At 50.3% G+C, this 16,470-nt stretch overlaps 1 protein-coding gene across 1 annotated transcript; it reads right to left on the reverse strand.

The window, feature by feature from the left end:
- Nucleotides 1-9,597: 9,597 nt before the first annotated feature.
- LOC100276055 (uncharacterized) lies at nucleotides 9,598-12,959 on the reverse strand. Its single transcript, NM_001291576.2, has 2 exons — nucleotides 12,843-12,959; nucleotides 9,598-10,145 (listed from the first exon to the last, which is right to left on the reverse strand). The coding sequence occupies exon 2, from the start codon at nucleotides 10,133-10,135 to the stop codon at nucleotides 9,875-9,877; it is 261 nt and encodes an 86-aa protein (NP_001278505.2). The 5' UTR covers nucleotides 10,136-10,145; nucleotides 12,843-12,959; the 3' UTR covers nucleotides 9,598-9,874.
- Nucleotides 12,960-16,470: the final 3,511 nt, after the last annotated feature.

A 16,470-nucleotide genomic window follows, 5' to 3' on the forward strand; every position in this document is an offset into this window, starting at 1 on the left:
CCCGTAAAGTGCGTCTTCGGCGTTCGCCAGGAGAAAATATTGGGTTACCTGGTATCACACCGCAGCATCGAGGCCAACCCAACCAAAATTCAGGCCATCATCAACATGACGCCCCCGCAGTGAGCCAGAGACGTTCAGCGCCTGACGGGCAGATTGGCCGCCCTCAACAGATTCATCTCCAAATCCGCAGAGCGAAGTCTCCCCTTCCTCAAAACTCTCCGCGGTGCAAAATACTTTGCTTGGGGACCAGAGCAGGCGGCGGCCTTCGCCTCATTGAAACAGTACCTGTCGGAATTGGCGGTTCTTACAAGCCCCGACTCTTTGCTACCCCTGTTGCTTTATGTTGCGGCCTCGCCGCACGTGGTCTGCGCGGCACTGGTTCAAGAGCAGACAGTAGAGGGCGTGATCAGGCAGTGTCCAGTTTATTACGTCTCCGAAGTGCTCACACCATCAAAATGTAACATGACGGAACTGGAAAAGATTGCCTATGCAGTCGTTATGTCCTCGCGCAAATTGCGCCACTATTTTGAAGCATTCAAGGTCCGAGTCACCTCAGATAGGGGACTCGGCGAACTGTTCAGAAACCCAGAGGCATCGGTACGGATCGCCAAATGGGCGACCGAACTCTCCGGCTACCACATCACTTTCGAGCCCAGGACAGCCATCAAGTCACAAGTTCTAGCAGACTTCGTCGTCGACTGGACTAGGCCAATAACACAGCCGGACCCGTCCGCAAAGAAAGTTTGGACAATCCACTGCGACGGCGCATGGTGCCATGCGGGGGCAGGCGCTGCTGCAGTCATCACCTCACCCGTCGGGGTCAAGCACAGATACGCGGCACGCTTAAGCTTCGCTCTGGAATCTGACAGATGCACAAACAACATAGCAGAATACGAAGCCGTCATCCTCGGCCTCCGCAAGCTAAGGGGCCTTGGTGTCACCACCTGCATTGTCAGAACAGACTCCAAGGTAGTCGCCGGCCAAGTCGAGAAGGACTATGCAGCAAAGGACCCCGCACTTATGCAATACCTCGCGGCCATCCGAAGTCTCGAGAGACAATTCAAGGGATTCACCTTGCAGCATGTGGAGCGGGCCAAGAATGAAGAAGCCGACGCTTTGGCCAAGGCTGCCGCCAAAGGCGAGTCCCTGCCCTCCGACGTGTTCTACCATGTTATCGGCACGCCAGCCGTCCGGAGCCCCGAAGGGCTCCAAATAACCAATGACAGTGAGGGCCACCGCATAGTCAACCTTATTATGACCGAAGACTGGCGGGCACCAATAACCCTGTTCCTACAGTGGTACTACCACCCAACCGACATCAACGAGGCCAAGCACCTCAAACATCGAAGCGAGACTTCGCACTGATTGAGGGCCAGCTCTACAAGAAGGGTGTCAGTCAGCCAATGCTTAAATGTGTCACCAAACCGAAGGCGTCCAAATCCTGCGCGAAGTCCACAGTGGTACTTGCGACTTTCACGCAGGGCCAAGGGCCCTAGCCGCAAAGGTGATCCACCAAGGTTTCTACTGGCCCGCAATGATCTGCGCCGCAAATCGGGTCACAAGGTCCTGCGAAGCCTCCCAGAAGTTTTCTCCTCGATCAGGCAGCCCCTCGCAATTCACAAAACTGATCGCCCACACATGGCCTCTCCAGCGCTGGGGCCTGGACATCGTCGGGCCCCTGCCCACGGCTCAGGGGAACCTCAAGTTCACCTTCGTCGCTGTCGAGTATTTTACCAAATGGATCGAGGCAAGGGCTGTTTCCACAATAACATCAAAGACTGCACAGAAATTCTTCTGGCAAAACATTGTTTGCCGCTACGGAGTACCGTCCGAACTCACAGTTGACAACGACAAGCAGTTTGACAGCCAAGACTTCAAGGATTTCTGCTTCTCCATTGGCACCAAGCTTGCCTTCGCCTCAGTATATCACCCGCAGTCCAACGGAGTTGTGGAACGCGCCAATGGAAAAATTTTCACAGCTGTCAAGAAGATGCTCCTCGACGAAAAAAGGGCAGGTGGGCCGATTTGTTACCTGAAGCGGTCTGGGCGCTAAACACGACTGAGTGCAGGGCGACTGGGTTCACCCCTTTCCGCCTTCTATATGGATCGGAGGCCATGACCCCACAAGAAATAAAACATGGGTCCCCGCGAACAGTTTCATCAGTTGTCCCCGACGTCGACGAACCCACTTCGAAGGATCTTATCGATGGAGACCGCGTCTTCGCTCTACAGGCTCTAAATAAATACCAAGCCCAGACAAAAGCATGGCGCGACCACGCAGTCATCCCGAGGGAATTCAGCGAAGGGGACCTCGTACTCGTCCGAACAGCTCGAACAGAGTCCAGGGGCAAGCTGGAGCCCGTGGGAGGGCCCTTTCATTGTCAAGACGAAGGCATCCCCCAGCGCATACAGGCTCACAACGCCAAACGGCGAAGACTTGGAGCATTCCTGGAACATCGATAATCTTCGCAAATTTTTTGTTTGACTCATCAGGGTCAGCTCGCCCTTGTAATTCGCAAAAACAATTTTATTCTGGCCCGCACTCTTTTCCTCCAGGGGGGTGAGGTTTTTAACGAGGCGGAGTCATGTAATATACAAGTGAAAAATCCCCCGCAAAAATCTACGTCAAAAAAAGACCGCGCCGACGGTCTTCGACATTCGACCAATACAAAGTCACCGCGAGGCCCAGCGCTAGCTACCCTCGCGTGCGACACTCCGCGCAAAAGTCGCCTAAGGGTGCAGCCGGACTAGCACAACAAGTGCGAAAAATCGAAGTCTTCCTCAAAAAAGACTATCCGTGCAAAAGTCGCCTAAGGGTGTAGCCGGACTAGCACAACAAGTGCGAAAAATCGAAGTCTTCCTCAAAAAAGACTATCCGTGCAAAAGTCGCCTAAGGGTGCAGCCGGACTAGCACAACAGTGCGGAAAATCGAAGTCTTCCGTGAAGAGTATCCGTGCAAAAGTCGCCTAAGGGTGCACCCGGACCAAGCACAACAAGTGCGAAAAAAACTACACCAAACTGTCCGCGCAAAGACCGGCTACATGTGCGCCAGACCGACATAACAAATACACCAGACCAAGTGCGCAACGCCTTCGTGAGCATAGCCGAATGTGCGAAGGCACACAACCTCATCATACAAGCCATTACATATGTACAGCGAGGACATCACACTTTACATCGGCTCAACCTTCGGAATAATTCCCATCTCCCTATAGTTAAAAAGCATTATCCTCATCTTCTCACCCGCAAAAAGACTTCGCAGCTCCCCCTCACCTACACTCGCAACGGCCGGCAAGGACAACAATTCCTGCCGGCCAGCCCTGCCCACACGAAGCCGACCGCCGTCCGCCTCACTCACTCTATGCTTCGCAACCACCCTTCGCCGCCTACGCCCAGCACTTGGACCAGGCACAACTTTAGCATCCACAGCACGCGGCGAAGCCTCCACCGCTGCCACATCCAAGGCCGCAAAGTAATCCAAGTCCTCATCCGACGACTCTTCAGTCCACTCAACCGAACTCCCAGAGTCACCAAAATCAGAAAACTTAGACGCAGATTCATCCGATTCATTCCCACCATCCACGGTCGAAGCCGCCAAAAAATTAGCAGTAGCGGTTGCGTGCGCAGGCCCAAAATCTTGAACCTGCGCAGCAACCAAGGTTCAGCAAGAAATGCAAAATTCCCTAACTACCCACACCCACTAAGCCACCTGCGAAGACCCAGCCGTCGCGGGATCCTCCGCTGCCGGCTCCGCCGCCATCTTCACAGGATCCTCAGTCCTCGACGCAGCAGTTGGCGACGAGCCACCGCCGACCGCAGTGGCTGCGGGGGCATCAGGGGCGCCTTCGACGGTTTCTGGGGGCGGCGCCGGGGCGACCTCAGACATAGCCGCCACCGGGTTCGACTCCGAATCAGGCTGCGCGCTGTTCAAAGCCCTGAAGTCCTCCACTTTCTCGTTACGCGCCGCCTGAGACACAGCACACAGATTCAGCAAGCCCACATATAACCCACATTCAGCAACACTAAACAAGCGTCAAACATTACCTGACCCCTCGCCGTGTCGGACCGCTCCCTGACCACCTCCCGACCGTGGGGACCCCACATCCGGTCGAAAAGGGCTCCCGCGGATTCCTTCACCACAGGGTCCTCAACCTTGTAAATCTCGCGCTCGAAATCCTCATCAGATTGGTCGAAGACCTCATAGTGCCGGCACCCTTCGCGGGACAGCGCGTTCATCGCCCCTTCGCAGGTGACCAGGGAGGCATAGGACATAAAGCCCTCCACAATGGCGGGGAGCGCCAGCAACTCCTCCTGCAGCCACTCGAGGCAGCGAAGTCCGAGCTCTTGATCTGGCACTTCGAAGTCAGCGGTCCGCGCGCCCAGCTCGTGGTACGAGTCCATAAGCTGTTTGCGCGTCCGCTCAGCCTCCGTGCGCGTCGAAGCCTCGACCCTCTCCACACGGGTCTGCAGAGCGTTGAACCGCTCCTCCCATTCCTCGGCGCGCTGTCTGGCAAGGCTACCCTCCACCCGCGCCAAATTGGCCTCCGCCTGCACAGACTGCGCCTTGGTGAAGGCCTCATTAGCCTCCCTTCTCTCCTCCGCCAGTTGGCGCCGGAGGTCAGTCCTCTCGCCCTCCAGCGCGGCCACCTTCTCCGCCAGCTTGCGGCACTTGCTGTCGGCGGTCGACTTTTACCGGACAGCGTCAGCATGTTGCGCCCGAAGTCTCTCGACTTCGGCAGACACAACCGCCATAAGCGCCCCCGACGCCACGCGGTCAGCGAAGTCAGCCGCCTACAAGACACACATAAGACCACAATCCCAACGAAACTGGTAAAAACCGAAGTCTAGCTCAACTTACCTGACTTAATGCCTCCTTCAGTCGGCGGGACACAGCGCCCGCCTCGTCCTTGATGGCAGTGAGCGCCGGAATCTCACCACCGGCGCTGAGAGCGCTACCCCTCGCCCTAGGCACCACGGCAGCCGCCGCGGTCGCCACCGCAGGCGGAACAACAACAAGTTGCCCCTCGCCCGACCCTGCAACGTATCAACAGTTAAAAAAAACTCGGGCTATCGACTTACCAACGAGATAATCGTCCACGCTAATATCGGTGGCGAAGTCGGCAACGCGCTTGCCCGGCGGAGGCAATTCTCGGGCCTTCGCGGCTCCGGCCGGGACAGACTTGGTTCCGCCGGCGGCGGCCGCCTTCGCAGCCTCCGGCACCCTGCTGGACCCAGGGGCGGCCGACTTTGCCGCCAGCGTCGGCTGGCTGCCGCCGGGGGCAGCAGCCTTCGCAGTCCCCCGTGACCTCTTCGGCCTAGCCTCAGGCAGCCTGAAGACCGCCTGGCGCTTCTGCGTAGCTCCCTGACGATCCTTGTCCATCACTACCGACACAACAGCAGCAATATTCCGTCCATAAGGAAACACTCTCCAATCACGAACCATGCGAGATGTAAAAAAGTCTTCGCCGGCCGCGCGGGGGATAGGAACATTCTTAGGCCACCAACCCCCGGTAACCTTCAGCATCCGCGCCGAAGACTCCTGGAGCTCGGGCGAAGACATCCTTCCCCCGGGGGCCGCGCATGTCCTCATCAATTCCCTAGCAAAACCATCGGAAATCCTCAGTCCTCCCGTAGCAGTACCTAGCTTCCTCTTCTTAGAGGATGGGGCGGCCGCCGGCGCGGGGTCGTCTCCAATCTCTACAGCCGGTTTCTTCCCGCGACGATCCACATCGTCTTGTCCGGGATAACCGCCATACGGCAGACGGTTCAACTCGAAGACCCTGTTCAAGCGATCGTTGGACCCGCGTATATCCCAGCTACGCTGGCCCTCCGTCTTCGACACGTACCGGCCAACAATCCGCACCGCCCCATCCTACGCCTCATGCACGAATGCGGCGGGATCGCGGCTATGCAAATCCAGTGCGAAGGCGGGACTTCGCACCAGCATCCCACCACGGGAGGGCATCTGGCGAGGGCATACTTCGCCCAGCGCCCAGCCATGCGCCAAAGGCCACACCCCATACGCCACAAACTCCTCAACCAAATTGCGCCCGCTACTCAGGTCGGCCGCGCACCGCAGGGCCCCTTCGTCTGCATCCTCCTCCGCCACTTCAAACTGCGGGTATGCTGAGTAATAATGCGAGCACATCTCGGCCACGGGGAGCCCCAGATGGTCTTCGACTGTGCCCTCCGCAACGTAGAACCAAAACTCATACCAGTTGCCCCATTTATTGCGGGCGCAAGGAACCAACTCAACGACCTCCATCGAAGTCTTGCCGGTCTTCGGCGTAAATGTACAGGACCCAAACTGAGCAACCTTATTTCCGATCATCCTTTTCTGCTAGTGCAGACAATAGTACTTCGCGAAGACTTCGACCGATGGCTGCCCGTCGTACGAAGTCGTCGCCCAGACATATTTTGACAGGGCCACCACGGCGTTCGGCGTCAGCTGGTGGACCTGGACGTTGAATCTGCGCACGACTTCTCCCACGAATCGATGCGCAGGCAGGCGAAGACCAGCGGCGAAGAATGCCTCGAAGACAACCAACTCGCCTTCTGGCTCGGGGACCTCCTCCGCCCCCGGGACACGAGCGACTCCGCCGCCAAAATAACCCAGCCGCTGCATGTCTTGCACTCGAACCGAGGACATCCGCGATGCGCCGAAATCCACCGTGTCGCCGGCGCGCAACTCCTCCGCCGCCACAGTGCTCAGCGTCTCCTCAGACGACGCGTCGGCCGACGGTGTAGCGGCAGCAGAAGAAGAAGAGGTCAGCATCGCTATGTACCGTCGGCGGCGGCGGGCGGTCTGCTTCACACGGGCCAGATCTCCGACGAGCAAGAGCAAGGAGGGCAGACGAGCAGCGAGAGGTTTGAGAAGGCGGTTAGGGTTTTTGCGAAGAGCGGAAAGATAAAGTTCAAAACGCGCCGCCCCCGTCCCCTTTTATACATAGGGCGCGACGCTTCGGGAAACCCGCAATCCAACAGTACGACGTCAATCAACGGTCATGTCAAAAACCCCCGCGGAACCACTTCGAGCGAGGGCAGCGTCTCCGCCATCTAGCGACATCTTCGGCACCAGATGACTTAGTCGAACTGGTCCCTCGGAGGGCAAATGTTGGGGCGAAGGCGCCACCCTTCGCTCGAGGCCTTCGCCGTCCTCGCTGCACCAACGGAGACAAGACAACGGGCAGACTTACCCTTCGTCTCATACGCCACCGGACGAAGACCTGTGACGAGGTCGTCTCATCTTGCGACCTCGTCCAGCATGGGGGCCCGCGTGTGATCCGGCCCATTGTAACAGGCCCTGCGTGGCCGTCGCGCGTTACAGGCCTAATTTGTAAAGGCCTCCCTGTAATTACGGTCTGTAACCCCGCTTTATGGGAATATTCCGGGGATAACCTAGGTGTCTGAGGGCACATGCGTCCTTAACACAGGACGCTGGGCACTCAGATACCTATAAATACCCCCGCACAGTGCCCTTGAGGGGCTAGATTAACAGAGCTATTGCCATCTCGTGCGAAAACCCTGTTTATGTTACTACACACCCCCGTTGGATCAAGTTGCACCGGAGAGCAAGTTCCAACAGCTGTCCTGGCCATTCCATCCTACTGCTGACCTACTCCTACCTCTATCATCACCTCTTCCCCATCTGCAAGCAAAGCTTTGGATTATGCTCCAATTTTTTCCCTTTTTAAATGCAAAACACCACCTTCTAGAAGCCATGACCAAACATTGTGTTCTTCAGCCATCCAAACTCCGAAGACAAGGAGGTTGGGGGAAGGGGGTCGAGAGAGTTCCTCACTTGGTGAAGATGAAGAAGGATGGGGGCAACAGGCTCTGCCACGTGCTCACGTCAGCGACGATGCCCTCATTGCCGGAGAGGAGGAAGGCTTTGTCCACCGTGAAGGACTCCCGGTTGGATCGATGCCTCCATGTCGTGGGCAGCGAGCAAGACCACGAACAGCATGAGGCAGCGACGACCGATGGGAGGGAGACTGGGTGGCGCTTGACGCCTTGGCGCGGTGCCTGAAGAAGGCGAGAGCTTGGTGTACCTGGAAGAAGGCGAGAAGTGAGCAGAGCTTCTCCTCGACGTTGTGGAACAGGATCTGGGGAACATGGCGATGGCACGCGCCACCTCGCCTGGCCTGGCCTCCTTGCGACGACGGAGGATGGGGTGGCGGGAGGAGCTCCAGGCGGCCGATGGAAGCACCGTCGTCAGGGCGCGCATGATGCCTCATCAATCGCCGCGCCACCAGGAAGACGCCCGCGATGCTTAGGCCAAGCAGTACACAGAGGTTAGCGGTGGATCCTGAGGCTGAGGATGCGATGGTCGATGGGAATGGGCTCGGGCTCGTCTACTCCGCGTGGGCAAGGGGGATTCGAGGGCTAGGGTTTTAGCACGGCGCTAGAGGGTTTTGAGGTGAGTGTACAGGTGCAGAGGAGGACAGACGGCAGGGGCTGGAAGAAAAAGTCGAGCGGCGTGAGAGGAGGTCGTGCGGTGGATAGATAATACCCAGGCGATTGGCTTTCTCGCAGACAAAAAATTATGACCATGCCGAGCATTGTCGAGCCATGCGACATTGTCCTCGCGAGGACGGTCACTGCTCAAGCCCATGCCGGTTACTGTCGAGTCGTGCGATGTTGTCCTGCGCGATGACGGTCACTGCTCCCATCCCGCCTGTAGCCGACCGAGAACAACGAACAAAGGCGCACGTTGTTGTCGCTGCATCGTGGGGCCAAACGGAAAGTGCAGGCAAGCCTAGCTGTGTCTGTGCAGCTATGGAGGGCTCCGCGCGTCACGCAGAAGTGCACTCGCTAGCGCGAAGCGCGGGCGTGCGTCGAAAAGGAGTCAGGTTTTAATAGAAGAGATGAATGACAACTACAGAAATGCATGCTGACATTTCGTTAACTGGCCAATGGCAGTGCCACGGATCATCTTAATGAACATTTAAAGATCGGTGACACAACTTTGACGAGGTCTAAAATAGAATTTATTACTTTTGGGAACCACCTCTAGGAACTATGCATGCGAACAAAACCTTAGGGGGTGTTTGGGAGTGAAGTTTTTTCAAAGTTTTGGAAGAATACTGCATTATTCTAAAAAATATAGTATTATATACCAAAAGATGTTTGACAAGCCAGCTAAAATCTCTGTTTTCAAAACTAAAGTATTACAAATACTGCAGCTCTTTTGAAGTATTCTAAACTTAGGTTTATACCTCAGTTTTCTCTGTAAAACGCAGCGCGCGCATCTCTCCCGCGTGCAAAAAAATACTTTGCTTCCAAACAACTCTATGTATTCAATACTGTGGTATTCTAAAACTGTAGTATTTTAAATTGTGGTATTGTCATGACTAAAGTATACTGTAGTATTTCAAAAACCGTGGTTTCCAAAAACTTTGTTCCCAAACAGGACCTTAGAATTGTGAGGACAATAGTATGTTAGACTATATGTAAATTTGAGCGCTGCAAATAGAGTAAAATTTGAATATAAATAATAGGATGAGTAGTCTAGCATTAAATATTCTCTCTAAAATCACCGTAGCCTTTTTTTAGTCCATAAAAAAATTTAGAAGAAAATCACACAGACAACTCACGAACAGGAACATTGTCTACTGTTGAAAACATAAGAGTGGAACTGGAACTCAACTCAGATGCTAATGAGACTTTTCTAAGTGGCCTTTAGCACGCTTGCACACAGCCACACAGGCGTTCCCTTTGGCAGTTCAAGGTGATTATTAAGGCCCATATCCTGGTTCTTGTTCTTGGGCTACGAGTATTATTAGCAGAACTGCAGAACACACACGGACACACCTAGGTGTCCAGTACACGTACACGTACATGCGGCGACGTTACAATACACAAACGCGGCTCTTTAGGCGGCGCCGTTGTTGCGAGGGCACGTCGTAGGCCGCGCGTCGGGCGACTGGTTGGAGATGGAGATAAGCTTCGCCCTGTACCTCCGCTCCGCGACGTCCTCGTGCCCATTCTCATCCATGCCTCGGCCGCCGCTGGGCGGGCTGACGACGGGCGCCCCGACCTCCGGGACCGACTGGGAGATCGCGATGAGGGACTGGCGCGCGGCTTCCATCTGCGTGAACTCTGCCGGTGCTGCTGCGGCTGTGGGTGAGGCCATCGACTGAGTGCTGTAGTTCATATTCAAAATCGAAGTGGTAGTGACGTGAGAGCCGTAGCTTGGATGTAGGGCACAGCTCCAGCTCCTGATTCTAAGCGAGGATCTGGAGGAGCCGTGCCAAACGGGTATTTTTTTAAACTGATTCTCATGTGGAGCCGAAAGATTGAGAGTCGTTTTTGTGAAGAAAGGTGGGATCTAAAAAAACCTGCTCCACTCTCCCTTAAAACAGCTCCTCAACCAACCAAATATGGACCTCCCCTTAAAGTTTGATCGAAATTACCCGCAATTGCCATTGGACAAAAACATAACGAGCCAATTTATGGATTAAACATTTGAGACCATTTTATGCACTACTATGATGGGAATATTTTATATGTTAGTGTTTCATAATTTTTTCCGTATATGCATCCTACTTATTGGTTTGTAACAAAGTTAAACTGCAAAGAGTAAAACAGACAATCGCCACATACCATCAACTCTCAGCAGACAAAAATCAATTTACTTGTCAAATGATTTTAAAAATGATTCTGATTCTCTAGGAGAATCAGGAGGATCAGCTCCTCACGAGGATCAGGATCTGGAGCTAAAGAAGCTGGAGCTGGAGCTTTGCCAAACGGGCCCGTACTCTGCTACATGGGCACCTGTTAGTAGTAGGATTGTACTAGACCTCAAAATTTGTGCCGGGTCATTTGAGATCGGCATTGGTACGACATAAAAATATTAAATTTAAGCACGATGGACAGCACAGTACGACACAACTAGATAGACCTAAAGATGATAATGGATATCCGAAATCCGAATATCCGACAGATTTTACCTGATATGAAGGCGGATATAGGATGATTTATCTACTCGTGAGTATGTTAATGGGCAAGAATATCTACCCATTGGGTAGACGGGTACAGGTTTGTACTGTCTATACCCGTCTACTCATAGGTAAAATATACACGCATCAATATCACTATAATCATCTAATAAAGCCCATCTTAGCTAAAATAAAACCCTTTTTCTAACTATCATTTGTCTAGCTACTAAGTTATATAATCATATGATTTGTTATATATGATTTGTTATATGTGAAATTAAACTTATTTTTATAGGTTTGTTTAATATTTTAAGTGATTAGTATATTTGAATTTAAGACTTTTCTAGCTGTACGGATTAATCGACGAGTAAAATTACCAGCGTGGGTACGAGTATAGGTAAGATTTTATATCCGCGAGTATATATGGTAACCCAACGGATAATTTTTTTAATGGATACAGGTATGTAATGATACTACCCGATGGGTATATACCCGTTGCCATCTCTCATAGAACCGGCACGGTACGAAGTAAGACACGAATTAGAAAACTAACGTTTAAATGGTCCAATACTTTTTATCTCTTCACAAAAGTTATAGAAAACTTTGATTTCTCTCTCATATATCTCATATGATTTTTTTAGTCTATAGCAAAGTTATGAATATTTTGAGAATGTATTTTTGGATATATATACATTTTTTTGTCTGTGTCGTGTTTGGGCTGCCACGACACGATCGCTCACTGTGCTTTAGATCAGGCCAAACCTAGCTTTTATTATATAGACACAACACAACTCAGTCTGAAATTATTTTGTGACAACTCAGTCTGAAATTATTTTGTGTCGTGTTAGCACGAAGCACGGTAGACCCGAGTCGTGTGTACTAGATTAAACATGTAGGGGGTGTTTGGTTCGTGCCTAATTACGTCACACTTTATCTAAGGTTAGTCGTTCGAATTGAATAACTAATCTTAGATAGAAATGTGATAATTTAGCTAGCCAAACAAACATGGCTGTAGATTGATCATTGGTGCGGCCGGATCAATCTGCCATAACGTCCTCGGACATTGCGGCAACTGGCCGGCTGGGGCAGAGGGTCGGCTATGGCGGGGCCTAACTGGCAGTTGCCGCACGTTATGGTAGAGTAAACACTCGCGTAGGCTGGTACGGGCAGGCCAAAGGCTCTCGAATTTTTTCAGCATGGATTGGAGTCTGCAGCTGTGCTCATATCAAGAGACAGTTTCAGACTGCAACCTAATAAGTAAGAGCCGTCCAATTTGAGTGGCGGCGAAATATCTCATTGAGGGCTAGTTTTGAATAGGGAACCCATAATCCCCTTCAATTCTTTTGTCACTACATCAGTCTTAAGTGGTACGGCTAAAATTTCAGCATACTCCAGTTTAGTTTAGGTGGCGCACATTCAAAGGCAGTTTAATAAAAGACGCACGCATACAATTGAGCTTGAGTGGACCAACATTGAAGCTACTAACGTGTCAAAATTTTACTTTTTCCCTGGATACGGAGTAGAGATATCAACCACCGTCCACTACAGAACTATGAAAGCGAATAACAAACAGGGTCGTAGCATAGCATCGATCAATTTACCGTAACCTTCCGGCCAGCTACTTCTGACCAAAAGAAAAAGAGGCCGGCATAAATTTTGTAGTTCCAGATCGCAAGGTACACATATATGATTTGCATTGAGAAGGGGGAAAAGGGCACGGGGTCCTATAGAAGTTCTTGCGGAACAGCACGGTTGGGCCGCCCGTGATCCGTAGATCCAAAGAAGCTAACCAAAGCAGCAGCCCAGCAAAGTAAACGAGGTGCAAAGCTCACATCACATCACACGGCTGCTGCAACTGGTGCTAAAAACACGGACGGAGATGGCGGGATGGGGAGCGCTTACCGTTACCGGAGACGAAGCCGGGCAACTGGAGAAGACAAAGGAAACAGAGAGAACTTTCAGGCAGCTGCTATGGGCGAGGCTATCCCTATCCGGATGGCATGGCTCCACATCAGACACGAGCCGCGGATAAAGCGACGGGGAGATATCTGCAACACGCGAGTCCGCGTCACGCGGCACGTGACCAAGTGGGGTCCATCGGCTGGTGGACTGGGGTTTACTAGGGATGTTCCTAAAACATCCGACTTGTATCACAAATCTAATATTTTAGCATAGATATACATAGAATTTAAAGCTATTTTTTGGCAATGTTATTAAGAATATTACGAAGTATTTAAATAATTTTTTATATAATTTTTTATGTATATTATTTTCTCCCTACAATAAAAAAGGTGAAAAAACATCCGAATCCGTATTCGAATAGACATCCGAATTTTATATCAATTATTTAAAAAGATATATAATGAATTTAATGTTAGTTTTTTTGTGAAGATTAATAGTCTCAATGCTAAAAACAAGAATATAAATTTACATAGTAAATTCTATATGTTATTTGTTCACAATCGAAGAAACAAGACCAAAAAATTGACATCCGAATAAATATCCGGATCCATCGGGTTTAGGCATTGGCGCTGGCAAGTCCCACAGAATTGAATAGCGTAGCGATCTGGCGGACTCGAGAACCTTTGAACCGTCCAACGTGTAAAGTACTAAAGAGTTTTGAGGCTATCCACACTCATACAACCCTAAATTTTTACTCTAAAAAGAATATTCTATCCTGATCAGCGAGATTCTTTACTCTATACCACAATTCTCCGCACTCATATTTACTCTATATCTAACCCTATCCCTAGGAACACACTACACGTCCTCCACGTGGTCCAACCAGGCGGGCGCGGCATCGGCTGCCGTCCTCGTGCACAGTGGATAGAGCAGCACCGTACGAGCGCTAGGAGTGGCGTACCGCCGCGGTGCATGCAGTTTCCAGTGCCGTTTTCAGTCCCCGCTACAGCGTATTGCCTTGCGCTAAAACTTTAGCGTTCCCTTCCCAGTGCATGGCTGCGGGCAGCCTGATCCCGTCCCGAGCCCAACAATAATAACTTAAACGAGCCCAACAATAACTTAAATAACTTGAACCGGTATGCAGGAAAAATTACCCTAACAATATCTAATTTCATAAAATTTGGTCAAAAATGATAGGATAGCCTCTCAAGTGTCTCAAATATACTACATCATAGTGTGCTACCATATAATATGGATTTGAGACTTTAATGTTGAAGCGGAATGTTTAAAATATACCTATTTTTTAATTATAGGGCATTTTTACGGGTCACATTGTTGGGATGCTCTTAAAGCAAGGCTAATAGAAGAATCAACTGAAAGCTCCATACTTTTGTCACGTCATTAAGAGCCAACAATTAAATTAATATATATAGTAAGTTTATTCTTAGATGACTCTAAATTAAAGAGAGGAATGATTTTGATTGGCTAGAAAAAAAAGAGTCATCCTTAACTCCTATGACAGACTCCAAGCAGACTCTTTCTCCTTACTAGAGTCAAGCTCTCGTGAAACACTCACTTTCTTCTTTCTCCTATGTTCCCATTGTTGGCGCCGATCCGGGCGCCAATCACTGTGATGATAACCGGCGCGGTGCTCTCTGCGGAGGCGCGGACGGTCCGCGACCTGCCGTAGGGGGCTGGTGTTCCTGCTTGACGAGTCGGACGATTCGCGTCAGGAGGCCGGACGGTCCGCGCGTGCGTAGGGGCAGCAGAGTTCACGACAGTGGCTGAATCTTTCTCCCGAGAGGAACCCCGTCGGGGAGAAGAGATGCTAGGCTTTGTCTTGGGATCGGAAGGTCACCCAAGACGCCTCTAATCGACGTAACCGAAGAGAGGTGAAGATTTGAGGTAGAGAAAGGCTAAACTAGGTCTAAACTAGAACTACTCCTAATACATAAGGTAAAAATAAGGTGTGTATTGATTATTGATTCGATTGTTGGTCTTCAATCGGCCATAGTCCTCTATAGAGAGAGAGAGAGAGAGAGAGAGAGAGAGAAGGGCTGGAACCGTTACAATCTGTCTCCTGAGCTAATTCCGCGGTTTTAGCTAACAAATCCCGCAAGAAACTCGGAACCCTAACTGATTCTGCGCGCGCGGACTGTCCGCCATGCCATTTCTGGTACTCAACACCCACCTTGCGACCTAGGATCTTAATGATATGGAATCATTTGAAGCCCGCCTAGTCAACGGTATTATACTTGCTCTTATATACACGACCAATCTCGCTGCAACACCTGATTACTATATAGCCTATGATACGAAGATAATATATTTATTATCTAATAACCGTGAGATATAGCATGTTTGTTTCATCGATATACACAAGTGCTAACATAATCTAACGATTTTTTTGCATTTTGGTCATTTTTTCGAAACTTTTCTATAAATACGCCCTTTTGGTTTCATTTGAGAAAATATATACTCATCTCGGTATCATCATCATTGTCGCCGAGGTTACACACCTCGACGCCAAATTAGATGGCACTAAGGTCTTCAATCTGTGCGCTAAGTTGGTGCTTGTGTGACAACACCTCGGCGCCACGAATCTCGATGTCGAGGCCGACTCCATGACCATCGACAACGAGCTCCATAATATAAACACCCCTATTTTTCTGTTACATACTCTGTTCTTTTAATCTCCTTCTCGCCTACTAGCACCTAGCTCCTACACGACTACACCTACAATGCCATTTGTGACTTCAGTGTTATAGATCAATGGACTTTAGAGTTATAATCTATTGTTGTTTTAGATGCCTCTGGCCCCATTTTAGTATGCTCAGCTATTCACTACACTAAGAGCAGGGTGGATATTAGACATAACACTAGCTTAGCAGGAGACAACCTCCATTCATAATACACCAAGTTAGACCACACCTTTGGTTACATTTATTAGTAGTCTGTCTACTACTTTCAATGAGATCACTAAGCACTCCACTCCTCTACAGATATTAGTGCCCACATCAACTCAGCCTAATGTACCCATGGAGAGACTCCCCTCGCCTTCGTCTGTCCTCTCATCATAGCTTGTACCCCAGCGAGTCACCTTCCTACGGTATCACTCACTCTTATTCTATAGGCTATAATAACAACAGAAAACAACTTTTTTTAACACACCTAGCTAGTTAGTCTATATCAATAGCACTTGTGAGCACCAGTATTTAGACTCAGTTAGCAAACTCGGTTTTTACGAGGTTCGTATATCAGTTTAGATACACCATCGTAGTGTGTCATGTTTTTTTCACGACTAAGGCCCTGTTTAGAAGCATCACATTTTCTAAATAACTGGTTTCTATCCCTAATTTTCTAGAAACATGTTTATAAAACAACAACTTGATATGCGTGTTTGGAACATAGTTTTTAGTTTTTCGATACACAAAAGACAAATATACCCATACTCCATTTAAAAGTGGTTGACTCATTTTCCTTTACTTTTGTTTTGCTGCCAATTTTAAATATAGATTGGAATAATATTTTTTAAATCAAAAAATTTAAACAAGAGGTAAACATTAAAATTGGGCAGAGTCGACACGGGATGAATCATATGCAGACCCAGGAGGCTAGGATCGGTAGC

Source organism: Zea mays, chromosome 2 (assembly GCF_902167145.1).
Source record: "Zea mays cultivar B73 chromosome 2, Zm-B73-REFERENCE-NAM-5.0, whole genome shotgun sequence".
Lineage (NCBI taxonomy): Eukaryota > Viridiplantae > Streptophyta > Magnoliopsida > Poales > Poaceae > Zea > Zea mays.